General features: G+C 37.4%; 1 protein-coding gene and 1 pseudogene across 2 annotated transcripts in view; one reads left to right on the top strand and one right to left on the bottom strand.

Moving 5' to 3' along the window:
- CENPP (centromere protein P) overlaps positions 1-22774 on the top strand; it is a 266012-nt gene that overhangs the window by 25543 nt on the left and 217695 nt on the right. For both annotated transcript variants that reach the window (XM_036896889.2, XM_036896890.2), the window contains exon 4: positions 14705-14793. In XM_036896889.2, the coding sequence (XP_036752784.2) occupies positions 14705-14793 (89 nt within the window). The remainder of the gene's footprint in view (positions 1-14704; positions 14794-22774) is intronic.
- LOC118918262 (single-stranded DNA-binding protein 2-like) lies at positions 11252-12359 on the bottom strand (annotated as a pseudogene).

Genomic DNA, 22774 nt, shown 5'->3' with positions numbered 1-22774 from the left:
AGAATATGCTCCAAACTAAAGAGCAACATAAAACCTCAGAAAAAATCCTTAATGAAACAAAGATAATTTATCTGATAAAGAGCTCAAAATACAGATAAGAGTTGAAAGGTCATAGATAGGCTCACTGAACTAAGAAGAAGAGTGGATGTATACAGTGAGAACTTCAAGAACAAGGTAGAAGAAAGAAGATAATCCCAAACCAAAGTCATATAGCTGAAGAAGATAATAATTGAACTGAATAAACCAAAGAGCAGACTAGATGAAATAGAAGAAAGGATCAAGTAAACTTGAATACAGGGTAGAGGACCTCACCCAATCAGAACAGGAAAAAGTAAAAAGAATTTTAAAAAGTGAAGATGGCATACAGGACTCATGAGACAATATCAAGCAGACTAACATTTGCATTATAGGGGTCCTAGAAGGAGAAGAGAGAGAAAGGAGCAGAAAACGTCCCTAATCTGGAGAAAGGAACACATATCTAGTTCCAGGAGGCCCAGAGTGGTCCAATTAAAATAAACCCAAAGAGACTCTTACCAAGACACATTGATGTCAAAATTAAAGACAAACAGAAATATTAAAAGCAAGAGAAAAACAACTTGATATGCACAAGAGAACTACAAGTCTACCAGAATTTCGAGCCAAAACTGCAGGCCAGAAGAAAGTGGTACAGTATATTCTAGAAGTTAAAAGGAAAAAAAAAAACCAATCAATAAAACTCTGTCCTGCAAAGTTATCATTCAGAATTGAAGGATAGTGTTTGCCAGACACATAAAAGCTAATTGAGTTCATCACCACTAAATGGGACTTACAAGAAATGTTAAAGAGATTTCTTTAATCTGAAAAGAAATGATACTAATCACTTCAAGAAAACATATGAAAGTAATAATTTCATTGGTAAAGTAAATATATAGCAAAAGTGGCAGATTAATCATTTGTAAAGTTAATATGAAGGCTAAAAGACAAAAGTAGTAAAAATAACTAATTACATAATTAAGAGATACTCATGATGAAAAGATGTAAAATGTGGGGTAGCAAGAGAGTAAATATGTGGAACTTTAGAATGTGTTTAAACATAAGTTGTCGTCAACTTAAAACACACTGTGATAAATGTAAGTTGCCGTATGTGAGCCACATGGTATCCCCAAAGCAAAAACTTATAGTAGATACAAAAAAGGTGAGAAAGGAATATAATCATACCACTAAAGAAAGTCTACAGACTACAAAGAAAAAGAGCAAGAGAAGAAGAATACAGAGGAACTGTAAAACAACCAGAAAACAATTAACAAAATGGCAATAAGAACATACTTATCAATAATTACTTAAAATGTAAATAGACTAAGTTCTTCAGTCAAAAGACGCAGTGACTGAATGGATGGAAAAACAAGACTCATCTATAGGCTGCCTACAAGAAAGTCACTTCAGATATAGAACACACACACACAGAAAGTGAAGTAATAGAAGATATGTTCCATGCAAATAGAAACCAAAAGAACTCTGAGGTAGCTATGTTTATATCAGACAAAACAGATTTTCAAATGAAGACTTGCTGCAAAGAAGGGTATTACATAATAATAAAGGGGTTAATCTAACCATGAGGATATAACATTTGTATATATCTATGCACCCAACATAGGAGCATCTAAGTATATGAAGCAAATATTAACAGATCCATAGGGAGAAGTAGTAATAGAAAAATGAAGGGGACGTTTAATACCCCACTTACATCAATAGATGCATTATCCAGACAGAAAATCAGTAAGGAAACATTGGCCTCAATTGACATGTTAGACCAGATGGACTTAACACATATAGAACTTTGAATCTAAAAGTAATGTCATACACATTCTCAAGTGCACATGGAGCATTATCCAGGATCCATCATATGTTAGGCCACAAAACAATTATTAACAATTTAAGAAGATTCAAATCATACCAAGCATCATTTCTGAACACAATGATATGAAACTATAAATCAGTTACAAGATTTGAAAAATCACAAATGTATGGAGATTAAACAGCATGCTACTAAACAAACAATGATTCAGTGAAGAAATAAAAAGCTAAATTTAAAAAATTATCTTGAGGGGAGCCAAGATGGCGGCGTGAGTAGAGTAGCAGAAATCTCCTCCCAAAACCACATCTATTCTTGAAAATACAAGAAATACAACTCTTCCTAAAAGAGAGACCAGAAGACAGGGCAACGGCCAGACTACATCCACACCTACGAGAACCCAGTGCCTCGCGAAGGGGGTAAGATACAACCCGTGGCCCAGCAGGACCCGAGCGCCCATCACCCCAGCTCCTGGCCTGAGGAGAGGAGTCAGAGCAGGGAGGGAGAGGGAGCCCAGGACTGCTAAATAACCAGCCCTAGCCTTGCGCACCAGAGCGTAGACATAGTGCGTGTGTGGGGTGCTGGAAACTAGGGAAACAGGACAGTAAGACCTGTGAGCGGGTCCCTGCAGCCAGCACCTCTGGGACAAAGAAAAGCGAGTGCTTTTTGAAAGTCTTAAAAGGACAAGAACTCCACAACTGGAAGGAAGCATCCCGGGACACTTAGCCCAGGAGCTGGGAATCGCAGAGAACTCTGGGCACCCTAACCCCCTAGGCAGGAATGCACCTTGGAGGCCCCTCATGGAGATAAACAGCCTCCCGCCCATTCCCCCTCCGACGCGGCTCTGCAATATTGGACCAGAAGCCCAAGGCAGGCCACGCCCCAGCAACCACAGAGCTGAACTCCATAGCGGCCGGGCAAGAATCAGAAGCCCGTCTGCGCACAGCTGCCCAGCACAAACCGCTAGAGGTCGCTGTTCTCCCAGGAGACGAAGTCCACAAACCAAACAGAAGGGACGTTCTCCCAGCCGTCACTTGCTCCAGCTCCACAAACTAACTATATCGCCATGAAAAGGCAGAAGAATTTGATACAGACCAAAATCACAACACCTGAGGAGATAGACCTAACCAGTCTTCTTGAAAAAAAATTCAAAATAAAAATCATAAACATGCTGATAGAGCTGCAGAGAAATATACGAGAGCTATGGGATGACATCCGGAGGGAGATTACAGAAATGAAACCATCTCTGGAAGGATATATAAGCAGAATGGATAAGATGCAAGAGGCCATTGATGGAATAGAAACCAGAGAATAGGAATGCATAGAAGCTGACACAGAGAGAGATAAAAGAATCTCCAGGTATGAAACAATATTAAGAGAATTGTGTGAACAATCCAAAAGGAACAATATCTGCATTATAGGGGTACCAGAAGAAGAAGAAGAGAAAACGCGGTTGAATGTGTCTTTGAAGAAATAATTGCTGAGAACTTCCCCAAACTGGGGAAGGAAATAGTTGCTCAGACTACATAAGCACACAGAACTCCCAACAGAAGGAGGGACCCAAAGAGGACAACAACAACACACATAACAATTAAAATGGCAAAGATCAAGAACAAGGACAGAGTATTAAAGGCAGCCAGAGAGAGAAAAAAGGTCACCTACAAAGGAAAACCCATCAGGCTATCATCAGACTTCTCAACAGAAACCTTACAGGCCAGAAGAGAATGGCATGATATATTTAATGCAATGAAACAGAAGGGCCTTGAACCAAGGATACTGTATCCAGCACGATTATCATTTAAATATGAAGGAGGGATTAAACGATTCCCAGACAAGCAAAGGTTGAGGGAATTTGCCTCCCACAAACCACCTCTACAGGGTATTTTAGAGGGACTGCTCTAGATGGGAGCACTCCTAAAAAGAGCACAGAACAAAACACCCAACATACGAAGAATGGAGAAGGGAGAGAAATAATCATCAGACTGTGTTTATAATAGCTCAATAAGCGAGTTAAGTTAGACAGTAAGGTAGTAAAGAAGCTAACCTTGAACCTTTGCTAACCACGAATCTAAAGCCTACAATGCCAATAAGTACCTATCTTTCAATAATCACCCTAAATGTAAATGGACTGAATGCACCAATCAAAAGACACAGAGTAATAGAATGGATAACAAAGCAAGACCCATCTATATGCTGCTTACAAGAGACTCACATCAAACAAAGACATGCACAGACTAAAACTCAAGGGATGGGAACAGATACTTCATGGAAACAACAGGGAGAAAAAAGCAGGTGTTGCAATACTAGTATCAGACAAAATAGACTTCAAAACAAAGAAAGGAGCAAGAGATAAAGAAGGACACTACATAATGATACAGGGCTCAGCCCAAAAAGAGACTATAACCATTGTAAACATATATGCACCCAATACAGGGGCAAAAACATATGTGAAACAAACACTAACAGAATTAAAGGAGGAAATAGAATGCAATCCATTCATTTTGGGAGACTTTAACACACCACTCACTCCAAAGGACAGATCTGCCAGACAGAAAATAAGTAAGGACAAAGAGGCACTGAACAACACACTAGATAAGATGAACCTAATAGACATCTATAGAACTCTACATACAAAAGCAACAGGATACACATTCTTCTCAAGTGCACATGGAACATTCTCCAGAATAGACCACATACAAGGCCACAAAAAGAGCCTCAGTAAATTCCAAAAGATTGAAATCCTACCAGCCAACTTGTCAGACCACAAAGGTATAAAACTAGAAATAAATTGTACAAAGAGAACAAAAAGGCTCACAAACACATGGAGGCTTAACAACATGCTCCTAAATAATCAATGGATCAATGACCAAATTAAAATGGAGATCCAGCAATAAATGGAAACAAATGACAACAACAACACAAAGCCCCAACTTCTGTGGGACGCAGCGAAAGCAGTCTTAAGAGGAAAGTATATAGCAGTCCAGGCATATTTAAAGAGGGAAGAACAATCCCAAATGAATAGTCTAATGTCGCAATTATCGAAATTGGAAAAAGAAGAACAAATGAGGCCTAAGATTAGCAGACGGAGGACATAATAAAGATCAGAGAAGAAATAAATAAAATTGAGAAGAATAAAACAATAGAAAAAATCAATGAAACCAAGAGCTGGTTCTTCGAGAAAATAAACAAAATAGATAAGCCTCTAGCCAGACTAATTAAGAGAAAAAGAGAGTCAACAGAATCAGAAACGAGAAAGGACAAATCACGACAGACCCCACAGAAATACAAAGAGTTATTAGAAAATACTATGAAAACCTATATGCGAACAAGCTGGAAAACCTAGGAGAAATGGACAACTTCCTAGAAAAATACAACCTTCCAAAACTGACCCAGAAAGAAACAAAATCTAAACAGACCAATTGCCAGCAAAGGAATTGAAGCGGTAATCAAAAAACTACCCAAGAACAAAACCCCCGGGCCAGACGGATTCACCACTGAATTTTATCTGACATAGAGAAAACATAATACCCATTCTCCTTAAAGTTTTCCAAAATATAGAAGAGGAGAGAATACTTCCAAACTCATTCTATGAAGCCAGCATCACTGTAATACCAAAACCAGGCGAAGACCGCATCAAAAAAGAAAATTACAGGCCATTGTCCCTGATGAACATGGATGCAAAAGTACTCAAAAAAATAGTAGGAAACCGAATTCAAAAATACATCAAGACGATCATACACTAGGATCAAGTGGGATTCAGCTCAGGGATGAAAGTATGTTACAACGTTCGAAAATCCATCAACATCATGCCCCACATCAACAATAAGAAGGACAGAAATCACATCATTTCCATGGATGCCAGAAAACATTTGACAAAATTCAGCATCCATTCATGATAAAAACTCTCAACAAAATGGTTGTACAGGACAACTACCTCCACATAATAAAGGCCATATATGACAAACCCAGAGCCAACATCATAGTTAACAGCGAGAAGCTAAAAACTTTAACTCTAATATTGGGAAAAGGTCAGGGATGCCCACTCTCCCCACTGTTATTCAACATAGTACTGGAGGTCCTAGCTAGGGCAATCAGGCAAAACAAAGAAGTACAAGGAATCCAGATTGGTAAAGAAGAAGTCAAACTGTCCCTATTTGCAGATAACATGTTATTGTACATTAAAAACCCTAAAGACTCCACTCTAAAACTAGAACTAATTTTGGAATTCAGCAAAGTTGCAGGAGACTAAATTAATACACAGAAATCTTTTGACTTCCTATACACTAACAAAAAGAGAATTCAGGAAAGCAATTCCATTCATAATTGCATCAAAAAGAATAAAATACCTAGGAATAAACCTAACCAAGTAAGTGAAAGACTTATACCCTGAAAACTACAAGACACTCTTCAGAGAAATTAAAGAGGACACTAACAAATGGAAACTCATTCCGTTCTCTTCGCTACGAAGAATTAATATTGTCAAAACGGCCATCCTGTCTAAAGCAATCTAGATTTAATGCAATGCCTATCAAAATACCAACAACATTCTTCAATGAACTGGAACAAATAGTTTAAAATTCATATGAAAGCACAAAAGACCCCAAATAGCCAAAGCAATCATGAGAAGGAAGAATAAAGCAGGGGCCATCTCGCTTCCCAACTTCAAGCTCTACTACAAAGCCACAGTAACCAAGACAATTTGGTACTGGCACAAGAACAGAGCCATAGACCAGTGGAACAGAGTAGAGAGTCCAGATATTAACTCAAACATTTACGGTCAACTAATATATGATAAAGGAGCCATGGACATATAATTGGAAATGACAGCCTCTTTAACAGCTGGTGTTGGCAAAACTGGACAGCTACATGTAAGAGAATGAAATTGGATCACTTTCTAACCCCGTACACAAAACTAAATTCGAAATTGATCAAAGACCTGAATGTAAGTCATGAAACCATAAAACTCTTAGAAAAAAACATAGGCAAAAATCTCTTGGACGTGAACACGAGCAACTTCTTCATGAACATATCTCCCCGGGCAAGGGAAACAAAAGCAAAAATGAACAAGTGGGACTATATCAAGCTGAAAAGCTTCTGTACAGCAAAGGACACCACCAATAGAACAAAAAGGCAGCCTACAGTATGGGAGAATATATTCATAAATAACAGATCTGATAAAGAGTTGACATCCAAAATATATAAAGAGCTCATGCACCTCAACAAACAAAAAACAGATAATCCAATTTAAAAATGGGCAGAGGAGCTGAACAGACAGTTCTCCAAAGAAGAAATTCAGATGAGCAACAGACACATGAAAAGATGCTCCACATTGATAGTCATCAGAGAAATGCAAATTAAAACCACAATGAGATACCACCTCAAACCAGTAAGGATGGCCAACATCCAAAAGACAAAGAACAATAAATGTTGGTGAGGTTGTGGAGAAAGAGGATCCCTACTACACTGCTGGTGGGAATGTAAACTAATTCAACCATTGTGGAAAGCAGTATGGAGGTTCCTCAAAATAAAAATATCATGTGACCTAGGAATTCCACTTCTAGTAATTTACCCTAAAAATGCAGCAGCACAGTTTGAAAAAGTCATATGCACCCCTGTGTTTATCGCATTATTTACAATAGCCAAGAAATGGAAGCAACGTGGTAAGTGTCCATCAGTAGATGAATGGATAATGAAGAAGTGGTACATATACACAATGGAATATTATTCAGCCATAAGAAGAAAACAAATCCTACCATTTGCAACAACATGGATGGAGCTAAAGGGTATTATGCTCAGTGAAATAAGCCAGGCAGAGAAGACAAGTACCAAATGATTTCACTCACATGTGGAGTATAAGAGCAGATAAAAAACTGAAGGAACAAAACAGCAGCAGAATCACAGAACCCGAGAGTAGACTAACAGTTACCCAAGGGAAAGTGACTTGGGAAGATGGGTTGGAAGGAAGGGATTGGGGGGAGGGGAAAGAAAGGGGGCATTACAATTAGCATGTATAATGTGAGGGGGGCACGGTGAGGCCTGTGCAACACAGAAGACAAGTAGTGATTCTACATCATCTTACTATGCTGATGGACAGTGACTGTAATGGGGTTTGTAAGGGGAACTTGGTGATGGGGGGAGTCTAGTAAACATAGTGTTTCTCATGTATTTGAAGATTAATGATGCCAAAAAATAAAAATAAACCATCCTATCCCTCAAAAGATAGAGGAAAGCATTTGAGAAAATTCAATATCTATTTTTGATCAAAAGCCCTCAAAGTGGGCACTGAGGGAATGTATCTCAACATAATAAAGGTCATTTATGAGAAGTCCACAGCTAACATCATACTTAGTGGTAAAAAGCTAAGAGCTTTTCCTCTAAGATCAGGAGCAAAACAAGGATTCTCACTCTTGTTACTTTCATTCAACTAATATTGGAAGTCCTAGTCTGAGGGAGAGGGAGAAGTCATACTCATTATTTGCAGATGCCGTAACATTATGTAAAAAACTCCATAATTTTTGGTAGAAGACTCCACTAAAAAACTGTTAGGAGAGAGAAATGAATTCAGCGAAGTTACACGATACAAAATCAATATACAGAAATTGTTTCTATACATTAATAATAAACTAAACTATCAGAGAAATTCAAAAAACAATTCCATTTGCAATTGAGTCAAAAGGAATAAAACACCTAGGCATTAATTTAACCAAGGAGGTGAAAGATCTATCTTCTGAAAGCTAAAAGACTTTAATGAAAGAAATTGAAGAAAATGCAAATAGATGGAAAGGTAGTCTGTGGTCATGGATTAGAAGAATTAATATTCTTACAAGGTCCATACTACCCAAAGCAATCTACAAATTCAGTGTAATCCCTAACAGAAATCCAATGGCAGTTTTCACAGAAATAGGAAAAACAATCCGAATATTTGTTTTTAGGAACAAATGGAACCACAAAAAATCCTGAATAGCCAAGGTAATTTTTATAAAGACATGCAATGCTAGACACATCACACTTACTGATATCAAACTATAATACAGAGCAATAAATATCAAAACAGTATGGTACTGGCAGAAACACAGACACACACAGATTAATGGTACTGAATTGAGAATCCAGAATTTACCCACACATCTGTGGTCAACTTTTTATGACAGAGTCCAAGACTATTCAAGGGGAATGGACTCTCATCAGTAATGGTGTTGGGAAAAAAAGAAAAGGATCACTGTTTTATACCATACACAGAAATTAACTCAAAGTTGATAAAAGGCTTGGATGTAAGGCCCGAATCTGTAAAACTGCCAGAAGAAAACAGGCAGCATGCTCCTGGACATTAGTCTTGTCAGTGATTTTTTGGATTTGACTCCAAAAGCAAAAGACCACAAAACCGACAGTCAACAAGCGCTATTACATCTGCTAAAAATGTTCTGTACAGCAAAGGACACCATCAGCAAAATGAAAAATCTGTTGAATGAGAGAAAATATTTGGAAATAATATATCTGATAAAGGGTTAATATCCAATATATATAGACTCATACAACTCAGTAGCAAATAAAGAAACAATTCAGTTAAAAACTTGGGCCTTGTATCTGAATAGACATTTTTCCGAAGAAGATATAGACCGCCATCAGGTACATGAAAACATTCTCAACATTTTCCTTAGGTATCAGGGAAGTGCAAATCAAAACCATAATTAGATGTCACATCATACTTGTTAGAATGTTACTAAAAAGACAAGAAATAACAATTGTTGGTGAGAATGTGAAGAAAAGGGAATCCTTGTGCATTGTTGGTGGGAATGTAAATCGGTGCAGCCACTATGGAAAATAGTATGGAGGTTCCTCAGGAGATTAAATATAGAATGATCATATAATCAAGTAATTCCACTTTTCCACTTCTGGGTATTTATCCAAAGGAAATGAAAATACTAAATTAGAAGATATTTGTTCTCCCATGCTTGTTGCATTATTTTTTACAATAGTGAAGATATAGAAACAACCTAAGCATCCATTAAGTGATGAATGAGTAAATAAATTTTGGGGTGTGTGTGTGTGTGTGTGTGTGTGTGTTTGTGTGTGTGTGTAAAATAGAACATTATTTGGTCATAAAAAGTAATGAAATCTGTCAGTATTTATGGGTCTGTTTCATTATTGTTTTGTTTTTTACATTCCACATGTAAGTGAAATCAAATGGTATTTGTCTTTATCTGACTTATTTATCTTAGCATAATACCCCCTAGGTCCATCCATGTTGTTGCAAATGGCAAGATTTCCTTCTTTTATATAACTGAGTAATACTCCATTGTGTATATGTACTGCATCTTCTTTATCCATTATCTATTGTGTACTTGGGTTGCTTCCCTATCTTGGCTATTGTACATAACATGGCAAATAAACGGGTGCATATATCTTTTCAAATTAGTAGGGTAAGTGGTGTATGAAGATGGGTGAAATAGGCAAAGGCGATAAAGAGGTATAAAATAAATTAGTCAGGAATGGAAGTACAGAATAGAGAATATAACCAATAATATTGTGATATCTTGGTATGACAGAGGGTAACTATACTTACCATGGTGAGCATTTAGTAATGTATATAATTATTGAATCATTATGTTGGACATCCAAAACCAAAATTGTATATCAACTATGGTCTAATTTTAAAAAGTAATGAAATCTTGTCACTTGTGACAACATGAATGGACCTTGAGGAAATTATGCTATTAGTGAAATAAGTCAGACAAAGAAAGATAAATAAAAATGACTTCATTTATTCGGATGTGAAATCTGAAAAGGAAAAAAGTAAACTCATAGATAAAGAGAACAGATTGGTGGTTGCCAGAAGCAGGGGATGAGGTGGCCCTGAAATGGGGGTGAAGGGAATCAAAAGATACGAACTTCCAGTTATTACTAAGTCATGGTTAATGGTACTGTATTGCATATATGAAAGTTGCTAGGTGAGTAAATCTTAAGGTCTTCATCATACACACAAAAAATTTCAAGTATGTATGGTTGGTGACAGATGTTAACTAGACTTACTGTGATGATCATCTCACAATATGTACAAATATCAAATCTGTTATGTACATTATGTCCTCCTGAAACTAATATAATATTGTATGAAAATTATACCTCATTTGAAAGAAAAAAGAATATAATACTATAGGCTCCACAGAAAATGTTCCTGATATGAGAACATTTGAACCCTAATGAAAGTAAACATTGAAATCTCATATAGGGTGACTAATAAGCAGTACAGATTTTGTTTTTTTTCAGGGAGGGGCAGGAGCAAATTTTAATAATTAAAATGTAAATGTGAAAAAATGATGGAATAAAAGTCCTTACTTATTTCTACTTGTCATGTGATGATATTTTACAGTGTTCTGTGGGTCAATGTATGTATGTGTGTATGTCCATATAACGTACACATATACACACACAGATAATTATTTGCAGTTCAGTTTAGGGCAATTCTAATATGCCACTCTGTACAGTTGTTTGAATCACGTTTGGACCCGCTTTCTTCACAAAATTGAGGAGAGAGCAGGGAATCAAAAGGTTGGTTTGGTGTGACAGATTCCTTTGTTTATGCACTGTGATTAATAATTTTCTTCTGTAGTAGTTATTTGAAGGGCTGACTCACTGTGGTTTTCATGAGGAGACTTGGTAATGGATCACACTCATTGTCATGCTAGGGGAGTAACTCTCACTCTGAAAAGGATTCAAGAAATTTCCCCCCATTTACTTTGGAGTGCCCAGTTGATTACTCAGGCTCATGTTATTGGGAGAATTCTTGGAAATACTGTCCATATCTCCTGAACCCAAAGAGCCATTCATGTGATGTGACTCCATTCCTCCTAATCCACCCATAGGACCATCTGACCCAGGGCCCATTGGAAAATTAGGCCTGTTAGGTCCAGGTGGTACTACATTCATTAAAGTACACATGTTGTCTCCAGAGTTGGTTGAATCTGCTGGACTACACATGATGGGTGTTCCTAGTGGCCCTCCACCTCCTGGAGGACCTACATAATTCCCAGGAGATGCTGAGGAGTATGGTACCAGATTGGTATTTGTTGGGTTTGGCCACAGTATACCACCACCTGGACCCATGTTCATTCCAGGCATTCCAGGGCCACCTAAAGCCTTCAGTGGGGTCTCATTGCACCTCCATAATTCTGTGGTCCCGAGGGCACCATTCCTCTTGGAGGAGTCATTCTCTGCATTGGCTCACCCGTATTTGGATGCCCTTGTTGTTGAATTGGGTCCATTCCTCTGGGAAGTAATGGCTGACTTCCTGGGACACCTCCAAGTGCCTGGTTAGGCATCCTCAGTGGGGGCCTTGGACCTCCAGGGTATCGAGGTGACATAAAAGGCTGAAAGAACCCTGGTGGTACGGGACCTACTGGCATGCCATCTCCTGGGGGAATGTTTCCTAACACTGGGCTGGGAGCTGCTACAGCACTATGACTCAAAGAGCATGACACTGGGTATGAGTCCTTTCAATATCCAGGGTTCGCGGTCAGATTTTTTACTCTAATTTACCAACTGGGGAGGATTGACCTGGTTTGCATTGCAATATGGTTTTTTTTTCTTTTTTTTTTCTTCTGGTATCATTAATGTACAATTACTTGAACAACATTATGGTTACTAGACTCCCCTATTATCAAGTTGCAATATGGTTTTTATTTGCAATATGACAGGCAGGAGGGAGTTGAGGAAACCGTATCTTTAAGGCAGCTTTCCAGTGTCTGAACTGAGTTCATATCCCACCAAGAGAGAAAAAAAAAAAACATGTATGTGTGTACACACACACACACACCAGTAAATCATAGGCATTATGGTCACAGGATTATTTGCCCATTCTAATGGGTGAAAAACTAAATCTAACAAACCTCTATGTACTTTGACAAAAGACAGTGTTCCTCTGAGATTTTTTCTTTGTTTTTTGTAAAATCTCTATTGAGATCTGATTCATATACCATAAAATTCATTCATTTAAATTATACATTCAGTAGTTTTTAGTATATTCAGAGTTGTGCAGCCATCACCACCATATCAGTTTTAGAACATTTTTATAACCTCAAGAAGAATCCCCATATATACCCTTCAATCTTCCTCCTACCCAGACCTAAGCATCAACTACTCTGTTTTCAATCTTTATGGATTTGCCTCTTCTGGACATTTCATAGAATATGTGGCCCTTGTAACTGGCTTCTTTCTCTTAGCATAGTTTTCAAGTTTCATTCATGTGGTAGCATGTGTTATTACTTCTTTTCTTTTTCTTTTGGTTGAATACTATTTCACTGGGAGGACATATCACGTTAGTTTATTCATTCATCAGTTGGTTGTTTTCACTTGTTCGCTGTTAATGCATAATGTTACCATAACCATTTCATGTAAAAGTTTTTAAGTGGACATATGTTTTCATTTTTCTTGGGTATAATATATCTGGGAGTGGAATTACTGTGTCAAATGGAACTACCAGATGGTGACTAATGATGTTGAGCACCTTTTCATGCACTTATTTCCCATTTGTATATCATCTTTGAATGAATTTGCTTTGCTCAGTTTTTAATTGGGTTGACTTACTGAGTTGTAAGGGTACCTCTGGAATTTGGTTTTTGATTGGAAACAGTGGTAAGTAGATGACCATATGCAGCCTACTTAAGCTGTAGCTGCTTCTGACAATTCCTACTATACCCTCGAGGAGCTGAGAAAACTAAACAAAGATTATAAACCATAACTATCCATTTCCCAGCAATTCAGAATACAAAGAGACAAGTCAGATAATCCCAGACAAATAAGCAAAAGCCAAGGAGTTATCCACTCATTCTATTTTTAGGAAATCACAAACATTACTAGGTCTATGGCTATGAAAATCCAGGAGCTATACAGTTCAGAGCATAAAGATGGTGTGGAGTTCTTCAGTCATCATTTGGGACCTATGCTAAAATATTTCCCTGAAAGGAAATAATAAGAAAATGGAGATAAATTCACTTTGAAAGGATTAATCCAGAAACTAGGAGAACATGCTATATAAAGGCATGAAATTGCTCTGAATTGCAAATGAAAGCATTTAAAGAAAATTGAGTAAGAGGAAGAGCTAAGAGAGAGAAAGAAGCAAAGGAGGAAGAAACTATCGTGGTGCATAAAACTGTATTAGGAGCCAGGAGTGGCATATGGAGCACAGGCTTAAAAAATTCACTTGTAAGAGCAATCAGAAAGAAGAAAAATATGGAAGACACACTGAAGACTCACTATGTGATTTTTCCAAAAATAAAAAGAAAGGAAGTGAAAGAAAATTTGTAGGCAAATATATAATAGAATAAAATGTAGTACAGAAAAGGAGAAAACCTGAATTTGTAGATCAAAATATTTAGCAGTTTATGTAACAATCCACATTATTAAATTGGAGACTTGTTTTTGGCTTTTTATAATAAGTAGCCATTAAGTCTTTGTCTTCATTTCTTATTACTTTGCATAAATTCTTAGAAATAAAATTTCCAGGACACAGAATATGAGTATTTTAAATCATGCATTGTGAAAATGATTTTATAGGTAAAAATGTCATCTTGTTTTAATTTATACTTATTAATAGGAGACTGAACATTTTTCCATATAAATCGTATTGACCTTTGAGTTTTTAGTTCACGTCCTTTACCATTTTCTTTTGTTTTCACATCTCCTTATTTTTATGGTAAACATTTTTTCTCAGTTTATTGCTTCTCTTTTAGCTAATTTTCAGTATCTTTTCCTGATTACCTTTTCCTACTAATTGGTAGCATTTCATTCTGCATACTTTAATAAAAGTATTTTTGTCTTTTTAATATTTACAAGTTTACTGTGCTTTGGTACATGAGCTTTTTTTTCTTTTTTTAGAACGAGGAGAGTTTATCTTCTGTAATTACTGACCTCAACATAATAATGGAGCCCACCGAATATTCAGAATTAAGTGAATTTGTGTCTAGGTAAGATATTTTACATGTTTATCTTTTTAGGGATTGTTTATACTCTATAGTTTTAAGTTTACCTTTTCTTTTTTCATGATAGGTAAATAACAAATAACTGAAAGCATAGCACATTATTATGGCTTACATTTAAATGTATATTCTCTATATCTATTCTTTAATTCAACCAAAATTTATTTACCTGTATGGTAGGCATTAAAGTGTGAGCAGTAGCAGATATAATCCTTGATCCTCATGTAATGTATAGCTTAGTGGGGAAGTCAGATATTAAACAATCACAGAAACAAAACTGTGGCTATGTTAAATGCTTTAGAGAAGAGTTACATAATGCTGTTGAAGTACACATCAGAAATGTGATTTTATAGGAGAATATGGAATAGTTTCCTGAAACTTGAGCCATCACCTATAGAATGAGTGGAAGTAAAGTAACAAGGAGGTCCTGAAGAGGATAGTCTGTGCATAGGCACTGTGCTTGGAGGGATATGGTGTTTGTGAACAACTGACAAGGGAGTGATTGAAGGAGGCCTGAGTCAGGGAGCGTCACTAAGATGAGGCTAGCCAAGTATGGAAGCTGAAACCTAGTCTGCCAGCTATGTGGGATATGGTAAGGAGTTTCATCATAGTCCTGAGGCCAATGTGAAGCCATCAAAATGTTGTAAGCAGAGCCTCAGGAAGACAGAAGTGTGCCAGCCTGGAAGGAATTATTCAGGATGATGCAGGGAGAAGGGTTTGACGGGATGCAGTTGGGGCACAGGAGGGTCAATGAGTAGCCTCTTAAAACAGCTCAAGCCACAGAACTGCATAGTTTGCATTGTGTCAGCTCCCCTCTGCCTCTGGCCTGCAGATTTGGAGGGAACGTGACAGAATGCTGAAGATCTGAAAGGCCAGCCAGGGAACTCAAGGCGTCACAGCACAAGAGTAATGCCGAAAAGGCACTCCTCATATTTATTGAGCAAATGAACTTAAACATCTAAAGAATTCTGAGTAGGGGGTTCAACACACAATCATTATATGACCTTGAGTCTAGCCCAAGGGTGTGATGCTCCTCAAGGACACCAAAACCATGTGAGGGCAGTCACGAGTTGTAGGAACTGTTCTGGCTCTAATCATTCTGTTTTTCATAATGCATCAAGAGTTGTAGGAAAAAAATCAAGTAATATGTATTTGTACATTTGATTTCTATATTACTTTGCATTACTTGATTTTTGTATTAATCCCATTAATCCCACACACTAGAACATGGGGATGGAGTCCTGGATAGACTTGGGGCAGGTGTTTAGGAAGCACAATTGGATGGGCATGGTGTTGGAATAAGAGGGCTCAGGATCATTAACAAGGAATGCCTTCTTTTTTTTTTTTTTTTTTTTAACCATTAACCACTCTCATTTATTGATGTTTTACTTCATATGATATAGTTCAATGATGCCAGTGCCTTTGGGAGCAGGTACTATTATCCTCATCTCTGTTTTATGTATGAGGAAACTAAGATACAAAGGGTTCAGAAACTAGCCCAATGTCACATAGCTAGTAACTAGTTGAGCTAGAACTGGCATTGGAATTTACTTTTTTTATTGTAGCAAAACATGCACAACATGAAACTGATTATTCAAATCATTTTATTCACTTCAAAGTATGTCTATTTATTGTAAAACACATTTGTATTAGTATTTAAAATGCGACAAGGGAATGCCTTCTTGATGATGGTGATTGCATTTGTTGAGACAGAAAAAGATGAGAGAGGACTATGTTGGGTGAGATTCTGCCTTTAGTTTGGACATGTTGAACTCAAGAGCTCATGAAATATTGAGGTCAAGATAGGAAGGAAGTTGGGAGCTCAGAGGAGGTTTAGATGGGAGGTTGTAACACTGGAGTTATCTGCAAGTGGGTGGAAGATAAAGGCTAGAGCAGGAATGGATTGCCTGCGGGGAGGATACAGAGTAAATAGAAGAGGGAGTGGAATGACCCTTGAGGAATTCTAAACTGTGCTGCTGAGCAGAGGAGAATGATCGTGCAAAGGAATTGGGAAGGGGCTCTATGCAGGTAGAGAACTGGGATATGTGGTAGGTCACTGGCACTGGGTACAGGTTTCCTTTCAGTTCCTTAAAGATCCCCTTCCAGTGTTTTCTGGATGGCATAGCTTATAGTAGGAAGTCTGCTTTATTATATTTTGTGTGTGTGTGTGTGTGTGTGTGTGTATACGTGTGTGTGTGTAGGAGTTTGGGCTGCCTTCAAACCTTTCTCTTAGTTTTCATTTTCCACAGTTTGTGCTGTTTCTCCTGTGTATTTGTGTTAAAATTGTCAACCATGTCTTTTTTGTTGTTGTTATCATTAATGTACAATTACTTGAACAACATTATGGTTTCTAGACTCCCCCTATTATCAAGTCCCCCCCACATACCCCATTACAGTCACTGTCCATCAGCATAGTAAGTTGCTATAGAGACATTACTGGTCTTCTCTGTGCTGTACTGCCTTCCTCGTGCACCCCAGTGTGCTTATCGTAATGCCCCTTATTCCCCTTCTCTCTCTCTTCCCACCCGTCCTCCCCAGTCCCTTTCCCTTTGGTAACTGTTAGTGGGTGGAAGATAAAGGCCAGAGCAGGAATGGGATTGCCTACGGGGAGGCATGTCTTTTTGAATCCATCTGTCCTTTGTCTAATTTTCTTGGGTTCTGTGACTCTGCTGCTGTTTTGTTCCTTCAGTTTTTTCTTTGCTCTTATGCTCCACAGATGAGTGAAATCATTTGATACTTATCTTTCTCCATCTGGCTTATTTCACTGAGTACCCTCTAGCTCCATCCATGTTGTTGCAAATGGCAGGATTTGTTTTCTTCTTATGGCTGAATAATATTCCATTGTGTTTATGTACCACATCTTTATCCATTCATCTACTGATGGACACTTAGGTTGCTTCTATTTCTTGGCTATTGTAAATAGGGCTGCAATAAACATAGGGGTGCATATGTCTTTTTCAAACTGGGCTCCTGCATGCTTAGGGTAAATTCCTAGGAGTGGAATTCCTGAGTCAAATGGTATTTCTATTTTGAACTCTTTGAGGAACCTCCATATTGCTCTCAACTAATTTACATTCCCACCAGCAGTGTAGGAGGGTTCCCCTTTCTCCACAACTTTGCCAACATTTGTTGTTGTTTGTCTTTTGGATGGTGGCGATCCTTACTGGTGTGAGGTGATATCTCATTGTGGTTTTAATTTGCATTTCTCTGATGATTAGCGATGTGGAGCATCTTTTCATGTGCCTGTGGGCCATCTGGATTTCTTCTTTAGAGAACTGTCTATTCAGCTCCTCTGCCCATTTTTTAATTGGATTATTTGCTTTTTGTTGAGGTGTGTGAGCTCTTTATATAATTTGGATGTCAGTCCCTTATTGGATATGTCATTTATCAGTATATTCTCCCATACTGTAGGATGTCTTTTTGTTCTACTGATAGTGTTCTTTGCTGTACAGAAGCTTTTTAGTTTGATATAGTCCCACTTGTTCATTTTTGCTTTTGTTTCCCTTGCTCAAGGAGATATGTTCATGAAGAAGTTGCTCATGTTAATGTCCAAAAGATTTTTCCCTATATTTTTTTCTTCTAAGAGTTTAATAGTTTCATGACTTACATTCAGGTCTTTGATCCATTTTGAGTTTAATTTTGTGTATGGGGTTAGACAATAATCCAGTTTCATTCTCTTACATGTAGCTGTCCAGTTTTGCCAACACCACTTGTTGAAGAGGCTTTCATATCCCCATTGTATGTCCGTGGCTCCTTTATCATATATTAATTGACCATATATCCTTGGATTTATATCTGAGCTCTCTATTCTGTTCCAGTGGTATATGGGTCTATTCTTGTGCCAGTACCAAATTGTCTTGATTACTGTGGCTTTGTAGTAGAGCTTGAAGTTAGGGAGCATAATTCCCCACTGCTTTATTCTTCCTTCTCAGCATTGCTTTGGCTATTCGGGATCTTTTGTTGTTCCATATGAATTTTAGGACTATTTGCTCTAGTTCATTGAAAAATGCTGTAGGTATTTTGATAGGTATTTCATTGAATCTGTAGATTGCTTTAGGCAGGATGGCCATTTTGACAATATTAGTTCTTCCTATCCATGAGCACGGGATGTGTTTCCATTTATTGGTATCTTCTTGAATTTCTCTCATGAGTGTCTTGTAGTTTTCAGAGTATAGGCCTTTTACTTCCTTCATTAGATTTATTCCTAGGGATTTTATTCTTTTTGATGCAATTGTGAGTGGGATTGTTTTCCTAATTTCTCTTTCTGCTAGTTCACCGTTAGTGTATAGGAATGCAACAGATTTCTATGTATTAATTTTGTATCCCGCAACTTTGCTGAATTCAGGTATTAGATTTAGTAGTTTTGGAATGGATTCTTTAGGGTTTATTATGTACAATATCATGTCATCTGCAAACAGCGACAGTTTAACTTCCTCCTTACCAGTTTGGATGTCTTTTATTTTTTTTGTGTTACCTAATTGCCGTGGCTTGGACCTCCAGAACTATGTTGAATAATAGTGGGGAGAGTGGGCATCCTTGTCTTGTTCCCAATCTTAGAGGAAAAGCTTTCAGCTTTTCATTGTTAAGATTGATGTTTGGTGTGCGTTGGGTATATATGGCCTTTATTATGTTGAGATACTTGCCCTCCATACCCATTTTGTTGAGGGTTTTTATCATGAATGGATGTTGAATTTTGTCAAATGCTTTTTCAGCATCTATGGAGACAGATGATCATGTGATTTTTATGCTTCTTTTTGTTAGTGTGGTGTATGATGTTAATGGATTTTTGAATATTGTACCATCCTTGCACCCCTGGAATAAATCCTACTTGGTCATGATCGATGACCTTTTTTAAGTAGTTTTGAATTTGGTTTGCTAATATTTTTGCATCTGTGTTCATCAGGGATATTGGTCTGTAATTTTCTATTTTTGTGGTGTCTTTGCCTGGTTTTGGAAATAGAATGAGTTTGGAAGTATTCCCTCTTCTTCCAAGTTCTGGAAAACATTAAGGAGGATGGGTATTATATCTTCTCTAAATGTTTGATAAAATTCAGTGGTGAAGCGATCTGGTCCTGAGTTTTGTTCTTAGGTAGTTTTTTTATTACCAGTTCAATTTCATTGCTCTTAATTGGTGTGTTCAGATTTTCTGTTTCTTCATGGGTCAGTCTTGGAAGGTTGTATTCTCTAGAAAGTTGTCCATTTCTTCTAGGTCTTCCAGTTTTTTACCATATATATATATTATATATATAATTTTTCATAGTATTCTCTAATAATTCTTTGTATTTCTGTGGTGTCCATAGTGATTTTTCCTTTTTCATTTCTGATTGTGTTTATGTGTATAGACTCTGTTTTTTCTTGATATGTCTGGCTAGAGGTTTATCTATTTTGTTTATTTTCTTAAAGAACCAACTCCTGGTTTTATTCATTCTTCCTGTTGTTTTATTTTTCTCTGTTTTTTTTTAAATTTATTCTCTGTTCTTAATTATTTCCCTCCTTCTAGTGACTTTGGACCTTCTTTGTTCTTCTTTTTCTAGTTTCATTAATGTGAGTTTATACTGTTCAGTTGGGATTGTTCTTCTTTCCTGAGACAAATCTGTATTGCAATACAGATTTTGCCTCCCACAGATTTTGCAATGTTGAGTTACTGTTTTCACTTGTCTCCATATATTGCTTTATCTCTTCTTTTATTTGGTTATTGATCCATTCATTTTTTTTATATAAGGTATCATTGATATACACTCTTATGTTATCCATTCATTATTTAGCAGTGTGTTATTAAGCCTCCAAGTGTTTGTGGGCTTCTTTGTTTTCTTTGCATAGTTTATTTCTAGTTTCAAACTTTTGTCGTCTGAGAAACTGGTTGGTATGATTTTAATCCTTCTGAGTTTACTGAGGCACTTGTTGTGGTTTAGCATGTGATCTATTCTGGAAAATGTTATATGTGCACTTGAGAAGAATGTGTATCCTGTTGCTTTTGGGTGGAGTGTTCTGTAGATGTCTGTTAGGTCCATCTGTTCTAGTGTGTTTTTCACTTGCCTCTGTCTCCTTACTCATTTTCTGACTGGTTGATCTGTCTTTTGGAGTGAGTGGTGTGTTGAAGTCTCCTAAAAATGAATGCATTGCATTCTGTTTCCCCCTTTAATTCTGTTAGTATTTGTTGCACATATTTGGGTGCTCCTATGTTGGGTGCATGGATATTTATAATGGTTATATCCTCTTGTTGGACTGATCCCTTCATCATTATATAATGTCTGTCTTTGTTACTTTCTTTATTTTGAAGTCTCTTTTTTCTGATACATGTACTGCAACTCCTGCTTTTTTCTCCCTATTATTTGCATGAAATATCTTTTTCCATCCCTTCACTTTCAGACTGGATATGTCTTTGGGTTTGAAGTGAGTCTCTTGTAGGCAGTATATAGATGGGTCTTGTTTTTTTATCCATTCTGTAACTCTCTTTCTTTTGATTGGTGCATTCTGTCCATTTACATTTAGGGTGATTATCTATAGATATGCCCTTTTGCCATTGTAGAGTTTAGGGATGTGGTTACAAAAGGTTCAAGGGTAGCTTCCTTATTGTCTAACAGTCTAACTTAATTCACTTACTATGCTATTTCAAACACTATCTAAAGATTCTTTTTTTTTTCCTCCCTTCTTTTTCTTCCTTCTCCATTCAGATTAGCTGTCATATTCTGTACTCTTTCTGTATCCCTTGAATGATGTTGGGGGTGGTTGATTTAATTTTGCATTTGCTTAGCAAATAATTGTTCTACTTTCTTTAATGTGGTTTTATTTACTCTAGTGACAGCTATTTATCCTTAGGAGCATTTCTATCTATAGCAGTCCCTCCAAAGAATACTGTAGAGATGGTTTGTGGGAGGTAAATTCCCTCAACTTTTCCTTATCTGGAAATTGTTTAATCCCTGCTTCAAATGTAAATGCTAATCTTGTGAGGTATAGTATTCTTGGTTGGAGGCCCTTCTGTTTCAATGCATTAACTGTATCATGCCACTCTCTTCTAGCCTATAAGGTTTCTGCTGAGAAGTCTGATGATAGCCTGATGGGTTTTCCTTTCTATGTGATCATTTTTCTCTCTCTGGCTGCTGTTAGTACTCTGTCCTTGTCCTTCATCTTTGCCACTTTAATTATTATATGTCTTGGTGTTGTCCTCATTTGTACCTTGTGTTGCGGGATCTGTGCACTTCCATGGCCTGAGAGACTATCTCCTTCTGCAGATTGTGTAAGTTTTCATCAATTATTTACTAAAAGGCACTTTCTATCACTTTTTCTCTCTGTTCTTCTTCTGGTCCCCCTATGAGGTGAATATTGTTCTGTTTAGATTGGTTGCAGAGTTGTCTTATTATTATTTTATTCCTAGAGATCCTTTTTTCTCTATACCTGAACTTGTGTATATTCCTGTTCTCTAATTTCTGTTCCATTTACCATCTCCCCTACCTCTTCTGGTCTGCTTTTAAGTCCCTCCATTCTATGTTTCATTTCAGATATTGTATTTTTCAAAGTTTCTCGCTCTTGAATTCATCCCTGAAATCTTAAATATATTTCTGTAGCTCCATGAGCATGTTTATTTTTATTTTGAAATATTTATCAAGAAGATTGGTGATTTCAGTTTCACTGAACCATCTTTCTGGTGTTTGAAGGACTTTTGATTGAACAATGTTCTTTTGCCACTTCGTATTCCTCCTGAATAATATGGAAGAATAACTTAGTGTAGGTGGCGCCCTCTAGTGCACAGGTCTACTCTCTGGAGGTGCCCAGCCCCTGGAGTAATGGCGGGGGTTGCACATGAGTGGCATATTCGTGCCTGCCGAATGGGAAGAGCTCTATCCTGATTCCCAGCTGCAGTGCTTGCCTCCACTGCCAGGGCCAGTGGGCCAAGTGTGCAAGGAGCAGCCTCTTTGCTATGCCCCTGCAGCTGCGTAGGTGTGGCTGCCCTTCCCCTGGTCTTTTGATG

The sequence above is a fragment of the Manis pentadactyla genome, chromosome 3 (genome assembly GCF_030020395.1).
Source record: "Manis pentadactyla isolate mManPen7 chromosome 3, mManPen7.hap1, whole genome shotgun sequence".
Lineage (NCBI taxonomy): Eukaryota > Metazoa > Chordata > Mammalia > Pholidota > Manidae > Manis > Manis pentadactyla.
This window is presented reverse-complemented; position numbering and strand designations above follow the sequence as displayed.